At 37.6% G+C, this 21,628-nt stretch overlaps 1 protein-coding gene across 8 annotated transcripts in view; it reads right to left on the bottom strand.

Moving 5' to 3' along the window:
• The window catches only part of NELL2 (neural EGFL like 2), a 342,904-nt gene that overhangs the window by 139,056 nt on the left and 182,220 nt on the right, over positions 1-21,628 (bottom strand). For all 8 annotated transcript variants that reach the window (XM_072972950.1, XM_072972947.1, XM_072972949.1 and 5 more), the window contains one exon: positions 19,572-19,700. In XM_072972950.1, coding sequence (XP_072829051.1) covers positions 19,572-19,700 — 129 coding nt within the window. The remainder of the gene's footprint in view (positions 1-19,571; positions 19,701-21,628) is intronic.

The raw sequence follows: 21,628 nt of genomic DNA, 5'->3' as shown, positions 1-21,628 counted from the left end.
AAGCCACACTGGTGAAACAGTCCTGTGCGGTGGGAGAACACAGCAGAGGGAATACAGAAGCGTGGAGTCTAGTCTTTGGCTCTGTCATAAACCTGACAGGCATTTCATCTCGCTGGACCTTAACTGAATCATCTATAAAGACAAAGGCGGGAGGTTTCCAAGTCGTTACAAGCCCTCGTGCTTTACCACTCTAACAAAGGGGACATGATCTATATGATTGCAGTGAAGTATCTGACTCTCTAGGATTCTGTAGGACACACAAACATGCTCTATCAGACTTAAAACGCAGAAGTAAACTACGTCTCTTAAACAGCTTTTCTTGCCCCAGGATAATCCAAACGGATCCATTTTAGAAATAGGAGTTTATAAATTTATAAAAATTCCCTTTTATCCTATCTGAAAGCTGAGGCCGACTTTGTAATTATTCAGAATCATGGCTTTTTAGACCTGAAAGAACTTGAGAAACCATATCGAACCCCAGTCATTTACAACTGAAGAAACAGAGCACCACTTCTTGTCTCTTGGATGCCAGAGACAAATGAAGGAGACAACAGGGACCAGATTATGAATCTTTTAAATAAAAAACATGGACTCCATCCTACCTGAAATGGGAAAGGTTTTAGGAGAGGGTTAATTGAACCAGCTCTGTGTTTTTGGAAGATCCTTCTAACACAAGTTTACACAGTTAGAGTGGCAATCAGCATGAGAACTCTGTCTCCAGCTCCCCGATCCCAAGTTCATGTTCCTTTTGGCCAACAGCCTGGCCTCCACACTAACCCTGGAGGCAGTGGGCGTTCGGGCATGCTGCCCCCTCTCCCATGTGCTTCTGCCGCACAAGCCAGCCACCCCCATCTTATGCCTGGCATGTTCCTGATACCATTTTTTTTAAACATGATGTATTTTGAAAGCTATATAGCATTCTCAATTTTGCCCTGTAGAAGGATTATATTAGCACATTAATGAACACTAATGCCTTTTTCCTCAGCCAATAAAATCTTGACAAAAATCTCGATGGCAAAAACTCCACATACTGAAGAATAATACAGATGGGTGTGGGTTATTGCTAAGTCTTAGCCCACCAGCTGTGAAAAACCAGCTTGGAAAGCTTGGCAAAGAGATCAGCGACTTAATTCACAAACCGAGAAAAAGGCTAAGTTCCGAGAAATGTCATTCTGGAAAGAGATTTGAGAGTAACATTTGGGAAGAGAGAAGTATTTTTAAAAATAAAAAAAATTTGCAAGTATAAGTAGGCTGCTCAGTGAAAAATCAGTAGAGAATAAATTAAAATGCCATTTACAAATAAGCTAACATTTAAAAGGACTGCCAGCAATCATGTTTTAAAGTCAGTGGTATTAATGAGTTTGTTTACAAAATATTAATTTGTACGTATTAAAAACTATATCTATCATATGCTACTGAAACATATGATTTCTGACATCTCAAAATAGTAGCCACATATTTCTTTCACTCATTTTTTTTTAAATTCATTCATTGTAAATTGTAGCATACATACTTCAAGAAGAGTGGAAACTCCAGCGTTAACATGAGTTTTCTTGCTACTCTTAACAGAATATATCATTCTTAGCTTTGGGTTTCCTAATATATATATAGAGAGACAGACACAGACAGACAGACAGAGACAGAGACACAAGGAGAGAAAGACAGAGAGACAGAGAGAGACAAGCAGTAGGAAAATTTGAGACAGGGTGGAGTGTGGATCATGAAATAATACCTATGGGGAAAGGTGAGATAATTTTGAATATTAAGAGGCAGAGGAAACGAAAGCATGAGTAGTTTAGTAGTTTATCCACGTGGGTAATATTTATTGAATTCTTCCTACGTGCAAAGTGTGAACTTGGACACCAATGGCATAGCTTTGAACGAGACAGATTTAGTATCCGACTTTGCAGAGTTTATGGTTTTTCTGTGAAGAGAGACAAATAATAATCATAGTAGTAAGAGTGATAATAATGTTACTAGAGTTTGGTAAGGATAGTGCCACCTGGAAAAAAGAGTGAGGGCTGCAAATCTCGTCTTATAGGCAAGGCAAAGCTTCCAGGGTGGGTGTGACATCTAAGCAGAGGACTAAAGGAGAAGCAGCGTTAGCCACGTGAGATGGGACAAAAAGGAGACTTCAAACAAGGGAATTATATGCAAATGCTGGAAAGTCAGAGATTTTTATGGACTCAAAGAATAGCAAAACATTCCATGTGGCTAATGAAGTGAGAAGCAGGTGTTTTGTGGTGTCTTGCAGGCCACGTGAAAGAGTTTGATGTTATCGTGTGGTCAATGGAGATCTGCTGACGTTTCTTAAATCAATGTTTTATGTGCCATATGTGTGCAAGGTATAAAATCTACAAGATACAGTAGAGTGCACAATAAAAGTAAGTCTGGCCCTCAGCCACTCAGTTCTCCCACTCCCAGTCCCGGGACAAGCATGGTTACCGATCTCCGGTGCAACCTTCTGGAGGTACTCTAGACCCACACAAGCACAGGCACGGGGGAGGGTGTGCTTTTCCTCCGAAGGGCATCATGCAGGGGGATGAGATAACATGAGATGCTGAGCAAGATGTTTTTAATGGCAAGGTAGAGGATAGATTAGAGAAGAGAAAACTGGACGCTAGGAGGAAGCCCTCTTAGTATTTGGGGTCCTGTGTCTCTGACAGTCTATTCTAGCTGAATATGGAGAGAGTGTGGCAGATTCAATAAATAAATAAACTGACTGGACACCTGCAGACGAGGGAGGGAAGCTCTCAAAGAAAACATCCTCTTTCTCAACGACGAGCTGGATGTGCACTGTGGGGAACTGGAGGAATGCATTTGGGTTACAGCAGAGTATGGTGTTAGACATGCTGTTTTGGAGGAGCTTATGATGTATCCAAGTAGAAATGTCCAAGAGGCACTTAGCTATGCGGGCCTAGAGCTAAGGAGAGAGGACAAGGCTGGAGATCAAGATGTGGAAGTCCTAAGCAGAGAGACAGTAATTAAAGCCACGGGGTTAAACAGCATCACCCAGGGAGAAGGAGCAGAATGAGGAGGAAGGAAATTAAGATAGAGTCCTGCGGAACATCAACATTTAAGGCGCAAGTAAAGAAAAGAGACTGAGAAAGATTGGTCAGGGCAGTAGCAGCCGAACTAGAAGGCTGCTGGAGGTAGATGAATGTTGAAATAGTGGTAGTTATCACCTTTTCAACACACTGTGTCTGCGGAATCTGCAACTATCTCCCCAAGAGAGAAGTCACAACTCTAAAGTTTCAGTGTACTTGGTGGCTAGAATATAGGCCTGTAACCTAGGACTGCCCCTCAGGGACACTCAAGCCAAACTTCATTTCAGAAGAGAACTCATGACTCAGCACGGCTGTGGCATCTTCTAGCAGGCAGGGTGGAGAAGGCACTGGGCACTCAGAGCGGTGGGAATGGGACAGTCCTGGGTGTCAGCAGTGAAAACTGGTGGTATTTATGTGAGTTGCAGCACAGAGGCCAAGAGGCAGAGGTAGTGGGATTTGTACCTAGATGTGGCAGGTGTTGTCCCTTAGCATCATCCAGAGTTGTCCTCCCAGACACACTGTGATCCACCCAATATCCTTCAATATATTCCTCTTCTGCTTAAACTGCCAGTGTGGATTCTGTTGTCTGCAACTCTGTCTCCTGATCAATACAGCGTGCTGTCATGAAGGCAAGGTAAATAGGTGCCTGAAGGAGGGAGTGATCAATAGAATTAATTGCTGCCTAGAGGTCAAGTAAGAGACAGACTGAAAGACGTCTGACTTAACAATCTAGAAGTCATCTGTGACCTTGGTGGGAGCAGTCTGTAGGGGATGTGGGACGAAAAATCTCGACTGAAGTGGGTTAAGGAGAGCATCTGACATGGAGAAAAAAAGATAGTGAAAACAGACCACACCTTTAAGAAATCTGGCTCTAAAGGAGGGTAGTAACATAAAAGCTACAAGGGGAGGTGGGTTGACGGAGAAACTTAAGCATATTCAGAAGCTAATGAGAAGGGACAGACAGAAGCTGAAAACTGAGTTCGGGAGGATAACGGATGGAGCAGGTTTCCTCTGAAGACAGGGAGAGACGAGATCAGTACTGAGAGGGACCTGCTACCCCCGGCAGGGGGAGTGTCCATCTCATTGAGACCAGGGAGAAGGAAGAGAGGGTGGGTGGAAGCATGTGGGCTCACGCAGTGAGAGCAGCAGGACGAGGAAGTTAGTTTCTGTCTTCTGTTCAGTTGGTAAAGAGGACAGCTGCTGAGAATGAGAGAATGAGTCGAGTCGACGGTCTGCAGGGCATGGTGATGGTCTGAGATGACCCTTGTAAGGAATGCCAGGAACCTGCGCTGGGATGCATAGTATAGTCACAAGCAGGGGGGAGCACCCAACTAGGGTTGCTAACTACCCACATACCTACCATCTGCCATTTCTGTAACACTGTGAGTTTTACAGTGCATGTTCATATGCACTGTATGTTCATTCTCACAATAACCCTGTGACCTAGTCACAGGCAAGACACCTGTTCAAAGTTCATAAGTTTCCCAAATGTTTGCTGTAAGTCATGGTTGGCAAATCCAGAGAAGAATCACTCCATGTAACCCTCTGTTCCTCCACAATCCAGTCTCCATCCTTGCTAACTTACTAACACACCTGGACAGAAGCCTCCTCTAAGCAGAAAAACTCCAAAACTCATCTTGCTCTTTCTCGTGGCTTACTTTTCTCTGCCAGTCTAACTTAGATTCACTCTTCAAGGCCCAGATGAAGTCCAGTTCCTCCAGTGTCTCCCTAATCTCTTTGGCCACAGGGAATTCATCTGTCTCTACTTCCGTACTTTTTATGGGGCGGTGGAGAGGGGAGGTAACTAGATTAATTTATTATTTACTTATTTATTTATTTTTAACAGAGGTACTGGGGATTGAACCCAGGACCTCGTGCGTGCTAAGCATGTGCTCTGCCACTGAGCTATGTTCTGCCTCCCTCTATTTTTTCACTTTTTGTCTGTGCTTATTCATGGCTAGTTAGTAGCTATTTTGATAAATCCAGCTTACTTGCAACTGATGTACAGACAGGCTCTTTTGAAAGACTGCCTTGTCATGGTGAATTTGAAAATTCATCAAGTTTGGGGGGATGGTATAGCACAGTGGTAGAGCACATGCTCAGCATGCACGAGATCCTGAGTTCAATCCCCAGTACCTCCACTAAAAAAAATTTGTAAATAAATCTAATTACCCTCAAAGAAAAACCAATAAATAAATAAATAAATAAATAAATAAAAATCATCAAGTTGAACATCATTCTTTCCAAGGAGGCAGATTAGTATTTTTAAATATTAAAAACTAATTTAACAAATATATATTTATTTTGCCAAAAACAAGGGTATCAGTCATTGCCATATCAAATTGCTGCTCATTCAGAGTTATGAGATTAATCTAAACATTACATCAGTGCTTTCATGAAAGATATGAAGCCACTCCAATTTCCAATTGTTTGTTTATACACAAATCACTGACTAAATTGCATTGCTAAATTTGACAATTTTAATCAACATTTCATGCTGATTAGGAAGTGTGGCCTCACAACAACTTGGTATAAACAAATATGTATGTTCCACAATTTCAGTCCCATTTCTTTACTGTAACACTCTTATTTAAGGATATGCACAATTTGTAAAAATCTGTTTAAGAGCACAAACTTCGTATTAAAGAAAAATTTCTTGGAGGAAATTTAGAATGGAATAAGAAGTAAAAATGAAAATATTCTTCTGTATTATCAAAATCCCAGGGATTTGGTTTTACATCACACCAATAAATAATGATGCAATTTAGAACCGTTATGTCTTGGTCTCTTTCCCAACATTTCATGCTCATTCAGGGTAGTGCCAATTTTCTAACTGCCCCTTGTGTCCAAACATATGAGGCTGTTTTTGCTCTGGGATAGTCATTTGCCCAAACAAGTCAAGTCCTTCTCCATGTAACTCAAATCTCTCACTTGCCTCTGACATTTAGTTTTGTGCAAAACTACTTCCCGCAATCCACAGCTATTGTGGTCTCCTAAAAACTTATTCCTATTTCTGCTCGTAATAGTAACAATGAAACTAACATTGACGCTGGTGTTTGTTACTTTGACCACGTCATTTCATTTTTCTTCACAACATCACATGTTTTCACAACAGATCCCAAACATCATCTCAGGACCCTTGAATCAAAGTTAGATTCATTTTATTTGCGCAATTTTTCTGTATTACTAGCTATACTGTTTTCTTGCCATTAACCATGTTCAAAATCCATCTCCTGTCTCCAAGCCTTTTCTCCCCAATGTCCTTGCTGCTCATGATAATCTTATTTTACATTGGAATTGGTCTTCTTTTGAATGCTAATGAGTACATAAAGAGAGGAAGAGAACTGTAAAAGGAATGTTAATAGTTGTGATTCATTTTAAGCAACATTTGCTAATTGACATCAATACTTTTAACAAATATAACTAGAACAGATGACTTGGATTTCTTGAAAGGCTATACAGAGCTGGTATTTATAACTTAATCTCTAAATTATAGTTCCTTAAAACTTAACGAATTTGCAAAAAGACTTTTCCATCAATTTAAATTTAAAAAAATTGTTCAACATGCAATGTGTCACATATCATTCTAATAGATTCTTTTCCAGAGGTGGATTTTTTAAAAAATGGTTTTTGTTTATTTAATGAAAAAAAAAAAAAGAACCACTGCTTCACAGAAGACACCTACAACAGATTTTCTTAATTCTAAGCAGATGTTTTCTCCCTAATATTAAAAACAAGTACACACACCATGTAATTATCAAGTATTTTAACCTGCTACTCATTCATAGAAAAATAACATGAATTCTCATGGTTACAAAATTTTACCATATAATTTGCAAAAAGAGAACAAATTATACATACTCTATACCCAAAAACTTGTTAGACTATTATTCACACCAGGAAGGAATTTGGCATAAAATGGTTTGGTTCTAGAACTAATTCATGGTCAGTTAGTTACGAAATAGATAACGATCTCATTATAGTTGGCTTATAATATAAGACACTATCACATGGACTTTGAGAGTATTGCTGCCTCAGGTTTCCAATAAACTAATAATATCTTAATTTCGAAAATAAATTCGTGTTGCATGAATTGACTAACACACTGGAAGTAGTAAACGTATGTGTAAAACAGAAGTTCAATGGCAAATTTATACCAACAATTTATTTTTCTGGAAGGCATTTTCACCTAGTTAATCTTACTTAACCTCTGCTCCCCCAACAACCTTGTGAGACAATCTCTCCCTATTTAATAGGTGAGGAGACTGAGGCTCAGATATATGAAGTGATTTGCACAAGTTCCCACAGTGAGTAAATAGCAGAGATAAGAATTAAATTCAAGTCTGCTTGTGCAATGTTCTTTCCATAATATCAAAACAGCCCGCCAGTTGTCAAAAATGGAAAGATTTTGATTTGATTATATAAAGATTTTATATTCCTGTCTATTAAATCCCCATATTCCTTCTGACGTGTACTTTTTAAAAATAATTACAGGCAGCAGTACATATAAATCTGCAAAGCATCCATCCAGGTACCAGAATGACTCTCTATGCACAAGGAGTTGTACAAAATAGGGGTTTGTTCTGATTGACTTTTCAGCGTTGACAGAATGGACTAGTAAAAGGATGACAGTTATAAGCGCTTGTTGAACACTGGCAGGCAGTAAATGTTTCCATCATACTACAAAGCAATGCAAAGGTAAGACATCTGTTGAGAATAGTAGGCCAAACAAAACTCAAAATCACACCGGAAATTCAATAACGTTACAGGTTATGGTTACAGATTTTTTTGCCCATAAATCAAAGGCCTCACTTCAACATCACCCAATTATTTGAGTGCACCCTGAGCCCTTCTTTGGGTCCAGGAATAAATCAGTACATCCAATCACTGCCCACTACCCTACCCCTGGGCATCCTCGAGGCTCTTCCCATGAATCTCTGCCAAAGCTAATACATATCCCTGTGTTCCTACTTTTGTCCCTTTGCAAGAAGCTCCCATCCCCAAACTACAAAACTCTTGAGACACCACACAGCATCTTTTTCAGTCTTCACAGTATGTTCAGAGCTCCAAAAAATGGAGCAGGAGAAAAAGTTCTACCTAATTTTGTTTTGTTCTTTGGGACCCAGGTGCTGCAGTATCCTTGTTCTAAATATAAGTGTTTATCCCCTTCCCCTCATCACACTATGTCTCTCCCACCATTCAGTACTAAGCCCAAAGGTTCAGGCAGCCTTTACAGACCTGTACATAAACCCCTTTTCACCGAAGTGGGGAGATGGACACAGAAATGCTACTGGCATCTAACGGGCAGAGGCCAGGGAGGCTGCTACACATCCTACAATGAACAGGGCAGCCCCCTACAACAAAGAATTCTCTAGTCCAAGATATTAGTAGTACTAAAGTGAAGAGATCCTGGTTAAAACCAACACCACTGTGATACACAGGGATATATGACCATACAGGCTCAACAGTTCATCTGTCTAGGGAGACGTATATTCATTAAAGATTCAAAATTAACAACAATTTTTGAAAATTCATCCTTAGAAGGACGTCAGTATAGAACTAGTTTAAAATGATCCTTTTCAAACTTTAACGTGCATAAGAATCACCTGGGAAGCTTATGAAAATGCAAAATTTTGAGACCCAATCCAGGCCTACCAAAACAGAATAAAGGCAGTGTCCAGGATCTGTATTTTTAACAAGCTCTCTGGATGAATTTGATGCAGCTTGACCCTCTATACTCTGAGCACTCTGAGATATTAAGTTGAGGACATGAAATTGTATACTAATGAAAGTGTACTAAGACTGTGAACATTAAAATTCTTCTCCTGTTGAACATATGGTTAAAAAACACTAGATAGCTAATAAATTATTAAGATGATAAATTAATAAACTCTATGCCTTAAACCAGTGCCCTTCAAATTTTCATATGCGTAGGAATCATCTGGAAATCTTGTTAACATGCAGCTCTGAGTCAGTAAGTCTGAGATAAAGTATGAGATTCTGCATTTTCAGCCAGCTCCCAGGTGATGGTCTATATTGCTGGTCCTTGGACCAGCATGTTGAATAATAAGGTCTTTTTTTTTTAATTGAAGTGCAGTCGATTTACAATGTTGTGTTAATTTCTGGTGTACAGCATACTGATTCACATGTGTATGTATGTATGTGTGTGTGTATATATACACACACACACATATATATATGTATATATGTGTGTATATATATATACCTTTTCATATTCTTTTTCATTATAAGCCATTACAAGGTATTGAATATAGTTCCCTGTGCCATACAGGAGAATCCTGTGATTTATCTACTTTATACATGGTAGTTAGTATAAACAAATCCCAAACTTCTAATTTACCCCTTCCTACCCCATATCCCCTCTGATAAATAATGCCTTAAAAAACAACCACCAAAAATGTATAAAGACAAGGACCACTTATTTTAACACAGCATAAAACTTTCAATCACAATTCTCATTTCCATGTGCATCTGGAAAATGGGCATAGAATTTAAATGGTACCTCCCCTAGAAAGTCAGCTCCATGAGAGGAGGCGTCAGTTGGTTTTGCCCACGACTTTATGACCAGCACCCATTCAAGGTCTGGCACATGGTTTGTACTCAACAAATAATGGAAATAAATGAATGCAGGACAGAGATTCTCTATACGAAGTCTAGTGATAGAAGCCAATCATAAATCAAAATCCCAAAAAAGCCTAGAGATCCACCTCAGACAGAAGAAAGTACTTGTTTTTAACCCTATTTAATACACAGATGTATCATTAATTGAGAACTGATTTATGATTTTTCCTCTACAGGGAATCCAAAGTGATCATGAACTCCAATAGACTTAAGTATGAGTATTCGCTAGAGATGTGCATTCTTTGGGGGGAAAAAAACAGCTGACCATAGAAGTCACACAAGTATGATGTTTTGTTTCAAAAGGATAATACATGGATAGCACTGACTGCTTCCTCAACTTCCTTTGCATGAGAAACTATGCGTAAGAAGAAATTCAGAGAAGTTTAATTTTTATTAGGTTTGGTTTTAAAACTTTAATGTCCTCCCTTCATATCAGAGGAGACCCTGGCTTCTAAGAAAAAATACCCTTTTCCTCTGATTGAATATCTTAATGTAAACTTAATCAAGTTTAAAAATGAATAGAAATTGTTTTTGAGTTAGAGAAAGCTAAAGTTAAGCAACACAGAGAGTCAATGATGAATGAACCCAGAACTGTTAATGCAAATTCAAATTCAGCTGTGTCACTTGATAGGGATGTTCAGAAGTTCTGCACTGAAACTCCTCAATTGGAGAAGAAATGATTTTCATGAAAACACAAAACAAAACACAAAACAAAACATTACTTTATCAGCATTATAAACATGTTAAGTAGATGTTCCTCGATGCCTAAAAACACTTAAATGTTTCCATATATCATATAAATTCTGAAAGCAGCTTTATGTGGCAACTTTTTCACTTGACTGGATAGGTAGGTGATGCCATTAAAAGGCTAATTCACATTTGGAGACATCAGAAATGCTTTTTATATTCTCTTTTTTTTTTTTTGGCTATTTTTTAACTGTGATGGTTAATTTTATTTGCCAACATGACTAGGCCATGAGGTGACCAGATGTTTGATCAAACATTATGCTGGGTGTGTCTGTCTGTGAGGGTGCTTCTGGATGAGACTGACATTTGAATTGGTGGACTGAGTAAAGCAGATGGCCCTCCCTAATGTGGGTGGGCTTCATCCAATCAGTTGAAGACCTGAATAGAACAGAAAGGCTAAGTAAGAGGGAAAATTTGCCTGCCTGACTAATGAGCTAGGACACCGGTCTCCCGTACTTGGTCCCAAACTTACACCTTTGGCTTTCTTGATCCTCAGGTCTTTGGATTTTGACTTAAACTACATTATCAACTCCCCTGGTTATCCAGCTTGCTTCTCAGCCTCCATAACCATATAAGTCAAGTCCTTATAAATCTCTCTCTCCTATATCTCTTATTGTTAAATATCTCCTATTGTTTCTATTTTTCTGGAGAACCCTGATTAATACAGTGCGCTTGGACCTTTTTTATTTAAGAAACTCTACCATAACACCCAACAGAGCCTGCATCATTAACCATAGTTTTGAAAGCTACAACATCTGCTAGAATTCCTTAATTAATCCCATTGGGCTAGGTCCTCTGTTATCTATCCCTACTCTGTTAGCAGGCCTCCCATTAGCTCCAGTGGGCTAGGTTTACAGAGAATTGAGCTCATTCTATATATTTTACTTCACATCTCTTGGAGCAAGTCTGTGAGGTTATCACTCATCTTACTCTTAAAGAAATCTTCTCAGATTGGCTCTATATTCCATAATTTATGATATGCAGATACAGGCTATGTCATACTAAGGGAATCAGGGTGTGAAACTAAGAAAAAAAGAAAGAAAGAAGGAAGAAAAGAAAGAAGGAAGGTCAGAAGGAGGGAGGAGAAGGGCAGGAGGGAATGAAAGAGAGACAGAGTTTGTTTCCCCAGTGTCTTCCTGTGTGGATTATTTGCCATGGTCTCAGCTCATCACAGTTCCTCTAATGTGAATGAGTTGCTTTTTGAGTGCACTACAATTTTTTTCTCCCTTTCCAGAAACACTCAATTTTTAAAGCCAGTTAGCTGCTTAAAAAAAGTCTTTCTAAAGAAAAATCTATATGCTACTCTTACTTATAAAAATAAGAATTAGATTAGGTATCTAATGAGTAAATTAAAAGCAGTAGAAGTTAAAAAACATCAGATTTCAAGATAGAGGACAGGGGTTCACTGTTTGCTGTCTGAGTAAGAGTGATTTGGGGAAAACCACTTTATTTCCAAGCTCTTCTGTTGTTTTCAACCACAAAACAGAAGATTATAATAATGCCTACATCATAGGGCTGCTGGATGAAATAAGATGCTATATGTGGAAAGCATTCTAAATGTCTCTAAAGAACAGTATGGTTATTAGTTGTTGGTGCTGTTTTTTATTATAGCCTTATCGACAAACAACAGCAGGAGAGAAGAATACAAAATAGAAACAAGTAGAGAAATTACTTGTTTTCCTTAAGATTTACGGTCACAGTACTTTGTACATGGACAAGAATCTACTGAAATGCACAACAAAAAAGATCAAAGAGGTATCACTAGCCAAAGGAATCACTTAAAAAGACAGGAATGGGGAGGAAGAAGGCGGTGTCTCATTTAGTGTCACCGGTAAAAAAAACAAATAGGTATTTGAATTGGATACCTAAATATAATAGTTAAAGTTTATGTTTGAAGGTATGCCATGCTTAGCACATAGCAAGTGACAAACAAATGTTTATTTTGATTCCAAGCTTCACGTTCAACTGGCCATTTACTAAGCACCTTCTACCTGCCAAACATTTGATGTTCAACTCAGCTGGTTTGCAAATTGTAGATGAAATTCAAACCTTAGGCAAAAAGCGAGTTCAGTAAAAGCAATGGTGGATATAGGAAAATCTGGGATTTGTAGTCCTTTTAATATGCATGCCATATATTGGTATAATGAGTATTATAAATGAATAAATTCCTTTCCTGGCACTCCTTAAAATATTTTTAAAGGACAATATATACCAATTTAAAACGACTGAATCCCTTTTTAGCTATGAAAATCTATATGACAGTTAAATTTTCTTATGCAATATAAACACAATTCAGTAAGTTCAATACTTATCCTGAATAAATTCTTTAGTGATGAGGTAGCCTAAAGGTGCTGACCTGTTCAGCATATCTAAGCATTTCAAGCCACCAATAAATATTTCTTAATCTCTAAATTGTCTATCTATATTTTAGAGGTTTGGGAGAATTCAAGAAAAATAAAGAGTCTTTGACCACAAAACACTTACAGGTGGTAGAAAAATATACAAATAAACACATACAAATCCCTTAATAAATAATATAGTATATAGTAAAGTATTACAATTGGACAATTAGAAATAAACCAGTATATAAGGCGGTATTTATTCTTCATTCAGATAAAATAAATAATAGATTTCAAAAATTAAATCTATGTGCACCTAACTCATTAAGGAAATCTTCAAAAAAATAAAAATTGAGCATTCTAAAACAATAATTAAATCACAGATAGACCAAAAAGGCATTTTTGTCAGACTGCATTAGTTTTCTAGGGATACTGTAAGAAGACATCACAAACCGGTGGTTTAAGCACCAGAGATTTATTGTTTCACAATTTTATAGGCTAACAGCCAATAGTCCAAAATCAAGGTGTTGGAGGATTGCACCCTTCTAACAGCTGAGAAGGACAATTTCTCCATGCTCCTCATCTTGCATCTGGCGCTTTACTGGAAATCTTTGCTCCCTATCTTGTAGGGGCATCACCCTAACCTCCGCCTTCATGTTCAGATGACATTCTCCTCATGTGTCTGTGTCAAAATCTCTCCACTTTATCAGGACCACAGTCATATTGGAGTAGGGTCCACTATTGTCCAGTAGGACTTCATCTTAGCTAATGACATTTGCAACATCCCTGTTTCCAAAAAAGTTCACATTCTGAGGTACTACAGCTTAAGACTTCAACATACGAATTTTTGAGAAGCACAATTCAACCCACAACACAGACGAACCATCGTGAGGAAAGAAAATGATGGAATACTGGATGTGACCAGCTAAGAATCAACAGATTAAATACCTGTGTGGGGCCAGGCAGCAGAGAGCTTTGGAACCTTGGCAAAAGAGTGTGAGCTTAATGTGTTGAGCAATAAGGAGGCACCATGACCATGGGCTCTCAAGTAGAAGAAATGGTGTTTTGTAAACATTAACCTGGAGAATGGGTCCTGGTTGCGCAGAAGGGAGTGAGACACTAGAGAGAGGATGACTAAACAGAAGGTGGAATGAATGATATTTGGCAGCAGCAGTCAGAATGAAACAGATAAGATGAATCCGAGAGAAGCTGGTCCATCAGTAAGGGATTATTCTTTTAGGGGGTTCAGATTTCCTACAGTCTCATTAATTTGAAGAAATGTCTTTCAAACTTCCTTTCATTAATAAGGCATCAATTACCTACTTTGTTCATTATGAGACAGGAAGGGGGCAGGGCACAGCCATTCAAGGAAAGATACAGCAGTTAACATCAAAATGGTGGAAGATTCAACCCCCAGTAGGCCTTTAGGCTCAAGATGGTGGGAGATTTAACTTCTAGCAGATCTTGAGCTTCATTATATGCCCATTGTAATATATTAACATGGTGAATAACATGCCCACAGGCGCCACGACAGCCCCAAGGCTAGCCACAAAAGGTCAAAGAGTGGGAAATGGCCAACTTCCTGGGAATCCCAGCCCCTTCCCCAGGCTGGTTAGACTGGTCCTTCCACTTATTAGCATATGAAGCCACCAAGCCCATAAAAACTAGCAACATGGTGCCTCATGCCCTCTCTCTCTGCACCTTCAGAGACTGCCCACACTGTGTCTATGGAGTATGTACCTACTTTCCTCTAATCTGAGCATCCAACCCCCACACCTCGTGGCTTTTCTCTTGCTTTTTGATGTATCTCTAAGTAAATCTACTTTTACTCAACTGTGGCTCGCTCTTGAATTCTTTCCTGTGCGAAGCCAAGGACCCATACTTGGCAGGGCATGTCCCAGGGGCTCAACCGAAGCCTGGGACACAGCCCTCCTCATGCCCACATCCATTTTTCCTGCATCAGTTATACATGACATGCAACTATATAAATAACTCACCTATGCAGAGTTATTTTCCTGTACTTAGTGTAATGCCAAAAGCTTGGATAGCAACAATGCCAGGAATTTTAAGGGGTTTGGGAAATGGGAAGAAGCTTCTTCATCATAATGCATTATTGGGTTGACACAGCTATAATCCCCGGCGCCTATTATGCATTGAAGAGAGAAACTTACCAAATAAATGGCTTCTGAAGACACTATCTAAAATGGAATGCCAAGAGAGTCCTAAAATAATACTTAAGACTGTAATGTCAAAAGGGAAGTGTAGTCAAAATCAAAAGCTCCCACATTTCTCAGTTTAAAGTGAAGACATGCAGCAAAGCATTATTCTGAAAAACACAACATCCAACCTAATTTTTGACAATTTTTACTGACAAGCGATCAAATGAAAGGGAAAGCACTAAAAATTCTGGTAAGACTCTATAGGGAATGAGGGACACTGAATGGATGGAGATGGATAAATAATTTTTAAAAGAGAAATATGATAAATATACAGTTCACAAGAAACATAAAGTAGGGTAATATACTTTCAGATATTTTAGATCCTTAATATTTAAAAGCTGGATGAACCATCAACTCATAAAATCTTAATTTAAACCACATTTATAAATATCTAAGGAATTGCAAAACTCAAAACAAGAAGCTATCATGTGCAAGGCTGAGATACTGGGGGTGGGGGGCAGACAACTGAAAACGGAAAAAAAGAAGCAGGAAAGAAAACTTTTCCTTAGTCTCACTTCCCCTTAAGCTACTGCTCTCTCTTTCTCCTTCCTTTCACATCCGAAATGAATTTTCTTCCTCCATCAGATCCATTTTCCCCATTACTGAATATACTTCAAGCTAGCTTTTGTCATCACTTTTGCATCCAAATCACCATAGCTGATCCATAAAGTTCAATGCAAAGGACATTTTTCAGTCTTCATCTTTCTTGATCTCCCAGAAGCATCTACTTTCTTGAAATCCTCTCTTTCCCTTGATTTCTGTGACACCACCACCTCTTCTCTTCTTCCTAATTTTCAGCCATGACTCTGCTGTCTCCATCACCAAATCACCTTTTTTTTTAAATAAAATGCTTTGAAATTTTTCAAAACTCTCTAGGTAATTTCTTCCATTTCCTCAGCTACCATTTATATGCCAAAGAATCCCAGTTTATGTACAACCTAAGCTTCTCTGAACTCTACATCCAAGTATATTCAACTAGCTACTCAACTGCCTACTCATCTGTCCCTTGGGCACTATAACCCAACATGATGATTTTCCCACCATATCTGTTTCCTACGTGAACAGCACTATCATCTGCCTATTGCTCGGGCCAGAAACCTGAGCATCAACCTTGAAACCTCTCTACTTATCATCTACTATCGCCAGTTAATCATCGAGACTGGTTTCACCTCACACGTGCTTTCAAGTACACCCACATCTCCATCTCCATTTTTACTGCAAGCTACCCCTGTCTCCCATCCACTAGTTTCCCACACCTAGTCTTACCTTCATTCAAAAAATTAAAAATAGAATCACCATAAGATGCAGGAATTCCACTTCTGGGTATTTTTCCAAAGAAAACAAAAACACTCATTCAAAAAGATATGTGTACCCCTACACTCACTGCAACATTATTCACAATAGCTGAGAAGGGACGTATCCTAAGGGCCCATCAATAGATGAAAGCATATAGACTATGTGGTATTCACACACACACACACACACACACACACACACACACACACACACACAGGAATATTACTCTGCCATAAAAGGGATGAAATCTTGCATGTGTGACAACATGGATGGACCTAGATGGTACTATGGTAAGTGAAATAAGTCCGACAAAGAGAAGCACCATATGATTTCACTTATATGTCATATCTAAAAAACAAAGCAAATGAACAAAGATAACAAAACAGAAACAGATTTGTAGATACAGAGAATAAACTGGTGGGTGCCAGAGGTGAAGAGGGAAAGTAAATGAGTGAAATAGGTGAGGGATAATAAGAGGATCAAACCTCTAGTTATAAAATAAATGGGATGTAATGTACAACATAGGGAACTTAGTCAATAATATTGTAATAACTTTGTATGGTGATATGGTGACTAGACTTACCATGGTGATCATTTTGTAATGTATCAAAATATCAAATCACTATGTTGTACACCTGAAACTAATATAATATGTAATTGAATTATATTTCAATTTTAAAAAATTCTTAAGGTTAGCAATTACAATAACCAAGTGAAAAAGAAAACCAAATTTGATCAAACTACTTCAGAACCTATTATCATGAATAACAAAAGATACATTAGAAGTACTCATGTATAAAAGATTCAAGATCTCTATAATGAACCAACAAGTTTTTCCATCATTTTCTTAGCTTTTGAAGATTACATCCTTAAGTCACAAATAAATAACGAGGAGGTTTACAAACCATTTCTCAGTATAATCCATTCAGAACGGGAAATGGCTGCCATTTTGTGCTACAGATAACAATGCAGATTAAACAGTGATCAAGTCTTTACAATTAAATCAATTTTCAACAGGTTGCATTGATAAGTAATTTAATCTAAATCTCTAGCCTCTTCCCTTGAATTCTTTCCTGTCTCAATAAAGGGAAACATCATCCATGTGTTGCTCAAAATCAAAACCTTGACTCTCCTTCACCCCTCACCCCTCTCCCCTCTGTAATTCTCCTCCACAATAAACTACCTGCAAGTATTGTTGGCTCTACTTCCAAAACATATCATGAATACGCTCCTTCTCTTTAACTCTCCTATCACTTTCTTAACCCAGGCCAGCCATCAATATCCTTGCCTAGACTTCTTCAAAAGCCTTCCAACTGATCTTAATCCAGACCATCAACACCTTTGCTTAGACTTCTTCAAAAGCCTTCCAACTGGTCTTCTTTCTACCACATCTAACTCCATAGTTCATCTAACACATTGCAGCCAGAGCTATCCATTTTGATACAAGTCTATGCATATCACTCCCCTACTAGAGGAATTGAAAATACTTAGAGCCTGCCTGCATTACCTGGTCCCTACTTGATTCTCTAATTGCATCTTAAATAACTCATCTGCTCCACCACACTATCCTCCTTCCTGTTTCCAGAACATCAAAGCTAGTTACCATTTAGGGTCTTTCTACCCGCTATTCTTTCTAGTTGGAATGCTCTGTTCCAGATCCTTCCGTGCTATTTCCTTACCATCAAGTCTCCAGTCAACTGTCAGTACCCTCCCAACCTCAGCCCCAGAGGCTTTCCCTGATCGTCTCATTTAAATTAATCTCCAGTTAGTCTCTATCACATCATCTTGTTTCATTTTCCCTTATTATTAATTGCAAACTTAAATTACCTTCTCTGCTTCTAAGTTACCCGTTTATTCTCTGTCTTCTCCCTAGAACATAAGATCCTGAGCACAGGAACCTTATCAACCTTATTCACCATTTACTACCCAGTGCCTAGAAATGTGCTTGGTACACAGTAGGTGCTCACTAAATATTTATTACAAGCATGAATATACTTAACAACTACAAAAAGAGCAGCAGCTCAAAATATAAATAACGATCATAAAATTAAGATTCAAAAAGAGGTATCATGAATTTATATCGTGATTTCATATTATACATATCAAAAATACCAGTGGAATTTATTATATATTCGAGCTCTCAAATATTAGTGAAAAATACGTTATCTTACTGAGTAAGTTTAAGTTCATTTCTAATATAAAACCTTTCAAAATGAGGAGTTTTTAATAAACCTGCATGATGAATGGGGAAGGGAAGCCATATGTCTTTCCTTTGGCAAAAATGGAATAGTCTCTTTAGGACTGCATCAGAAGCACTTAAAGAATACACTGCGACAAAAGTCAATTTAAAAAATGACTATCAATTTTCAAAGCAGAGAAAATGTATTGAGAGCTAAGGGAAACAATAGAAATTGTTTTCCCAAGGACCAATAAATCATCATGTAGCCAAACACAATCTCCGAGAACTGATAGCACATTCTTGACATTTGGAAAAGGTAAGTCTGGAGCCATCCAAATACCAAATGCCCAAATACCACCATATCAGTGTTCTTGCTTGCAAGACCCACTAGCTAGTCAACAATTAATGAGAATTATTCAAATCTGTGCCTCAAGGAAATTATAAATTACTACATTTCATGGACTTCTAGGGTCTTCATGAATAGTCAAAACCACAGTATTTGTGAATGCCAGAGGCCTTCTCCGTGTACTGAGATTGTTTCAACAAGACAATAAACTATCTTGGATATTTGTTTAGATTTTTTTAAATGACTAGGAAACTATTTATTCCATTGAAGCTATTTTCTGCATACCACAGAACGTGAATACAAACACTGAGATTACTGACAGTAGCAAACAAAAATATCAGTGGGCACCTTACCTTCCTGTTAATTAACTGTCTTTGTTATACAACACTGTCAACAAACAGACAAAAATTTTTGTTTTACAGCAAAATCTGACTACAATTCTAACTGCAAGTCACAGTAATCACGTCAATATGTGAACTATCTGGAATATCTAATTATGAAAATGGCAATTTCACAGCGGAAGTATTGTCCTAATTCAAGAAACCAGCCACATTAATTTATTAGTCTGACATATAGCAGATAGCTGGAAAACTTTAATTTGAAAGATAATTATTTTAAGCTGATTAATATGCTTCAAATTAAATTCACTGCTTTTAATGGGCCCATCAACCTGACAACCTGGGAAATTAATAAATTTTGCACGCAGTAATCCTAGGAAATTTATACAGCCAAGCTCCACATCATTACAAGGATTACCTTCACAGTAGGCATTGTCCTCTCGAAGAGCCCGAAAACCGTCTCGACAGCTACAAACGGCCCTGTCGTTCAGATTTCTGCAGACAGAATTCTCCATGCAGTTATGCTTTTCGGAACAAAAGTCATAACCTACAAGAAAAAAGAAACTTCTTATGATAAATGAAATTATGACAAAGCAAATAAACTTCGTCTCCTAATATCTTCCTTTGATTTAGAATCTGTATTTCCTTAAATGATTTGTTAAGTTGGTCTCTTCATCCAGTGTTTATAGAACCACATGCTATGTGCGCAAAAAAAAGTGTTTTTATGTGTTTAACTCAGTTAATTCCTACCTGAGGTTAATTTTATGTCTCCTTTGTTTCTGACAAATGCTATCTTTAGTCTCTAATATTCTAATTACAGTCCTCCAAATACTTGAAACAAAGAAAGATTCTTGGAGTCCAAAATGAAGATTTACAATATAGAAGATAATGCACTGAGGAAGGAAACTGATCTGAGAGTTAGTGATTGAACACTGTCAATAACAACAAGTAATACAGACCAGTGAGATGTGCACATTGTGTATCTAAGAAATGACAGACAGCCTGGCATCCCTAGAAAACAAAATTTTCAATGTGTTAAAAAAAAAAAAAGGGAAAATTACAACTTTAATTTTCTCTGGAAATCTGCAAGGCAAAGTATGTTCACTCAAAAGAAAAAAGAAAACTTTTGTGAATTACAAAGATTTCACAGATTGTAAAGTCTTCCTGAGACGAAAGAAAATGGAACATTTTACAAAGATTCACACCAATCATGTGTAATCTCTCAAGATCTCTTTTTTCCTGGGTGAATCCCTTGTTCAAAGGTCATCTAAAATACTGAAATGAAAAGCCTGAACACTGGAATCCATATTTAATGGAAGTTATGTCATTATACATCATTCAAACAATTTTCAAATTGCCTGATGCATAAATTTTCTATCTAGTTTTACACTGCCTAATGAATTACTATTTCACTATGTAAAAAAAGAAAGTCTGGGGGAATATATTTCTTATAGCTCAGAATAAATTCATCTATCTGCAGCCAAGAAAAGATTTTTACTTGAGCAAATCATGAAGATGGAAGTTCTACATTGTCTCATCTTATTTGTTATCAAATTACCGTAGAATGACTTGATTCAACAAAAGGGCCAACTAAACTGTATCACAGCCAGTAGGTATACTCTAGTACAGCACAGTGGTTGGTGTCCTTTCCAATTGGTTGGTGCCCATAATTAGTATGTTGATCATCACCCCAGAGTTAAAACATACGTCTCATGAAATACAACTACAATATATAGTCAAATATTGTTTTTATAACTTAATAAAGCCTTAGGAAGGGTGAGGCTCTCAAAATACAGTGATGGCATAAAAAAGGATAGAAAAAAATCAAAAGAATTAGTGATTTCTACAAAAATAAAATAAAATAGAAGCATATGAAGACGAGAAAAATATGTAGTTAATAACAGCATTTAAATCACTTGACAACTTAACTTTTCATGGTGAGATTCTTCAAAGTCTATATTCTCATGATTAAGGCTGAAAATGTAGAAGTAAAAAGTTCATTCTTAGGAGATGAAAAGTTAAAAATGTTTTCCCCTAGGGTCTTTTTATTTTCTTCTTCTTTAAGTAGCTTAATTGAGACCGTATTTCTTAAAATGTATTCCGGTGTCTTTTTACAATGCCTGAGGGGGAAAATTTTCAGCTAAAAAGTTGCCTTCATTCTCTATCTCAATAGCTCAGTACATCATCAACCTAAAATGAAAAGGCTCCAAAAAATCACTTTATATTTATTGTAAATTAAAACACAATTACTAAAAATATTGGCCCACGCCTTAAGATACACCAAGAATTAAGAGGCCATGTATCAACACAGCACTAAATCTGTATAATTACACCTGTAATATTTCAAGCAACTTTCAGAGGGCAGTGACTGAGAACAGGTACTGTTTCTGATGTGTTTTTTTCTTTCATACGTTTATAATTTTCAAAGCTCTCTTTCAACTTTTCACTTCACTGTATTTTCTCTTCTCCCATCAC

The sequence above is a fragment of the Vicugna pacos genome, chromosome 12 (assembly GCF_048564905.1).
Source record: "Vicugna pacos chromosome 12, VicPac4, whole genome shotgun sequence".
NCBI classification, from domain to species: domain Eukaryota; kingdom Metazoa; phylum Chordata; class Mammalia; order Artiodactyla; family Camelidae; genus Vicugna; species Vicugna pacos.
Note: the sequence above shows the minus strand (reverse complement) of the source record. Positions and strands in the feature narration are given on the sequence as shown.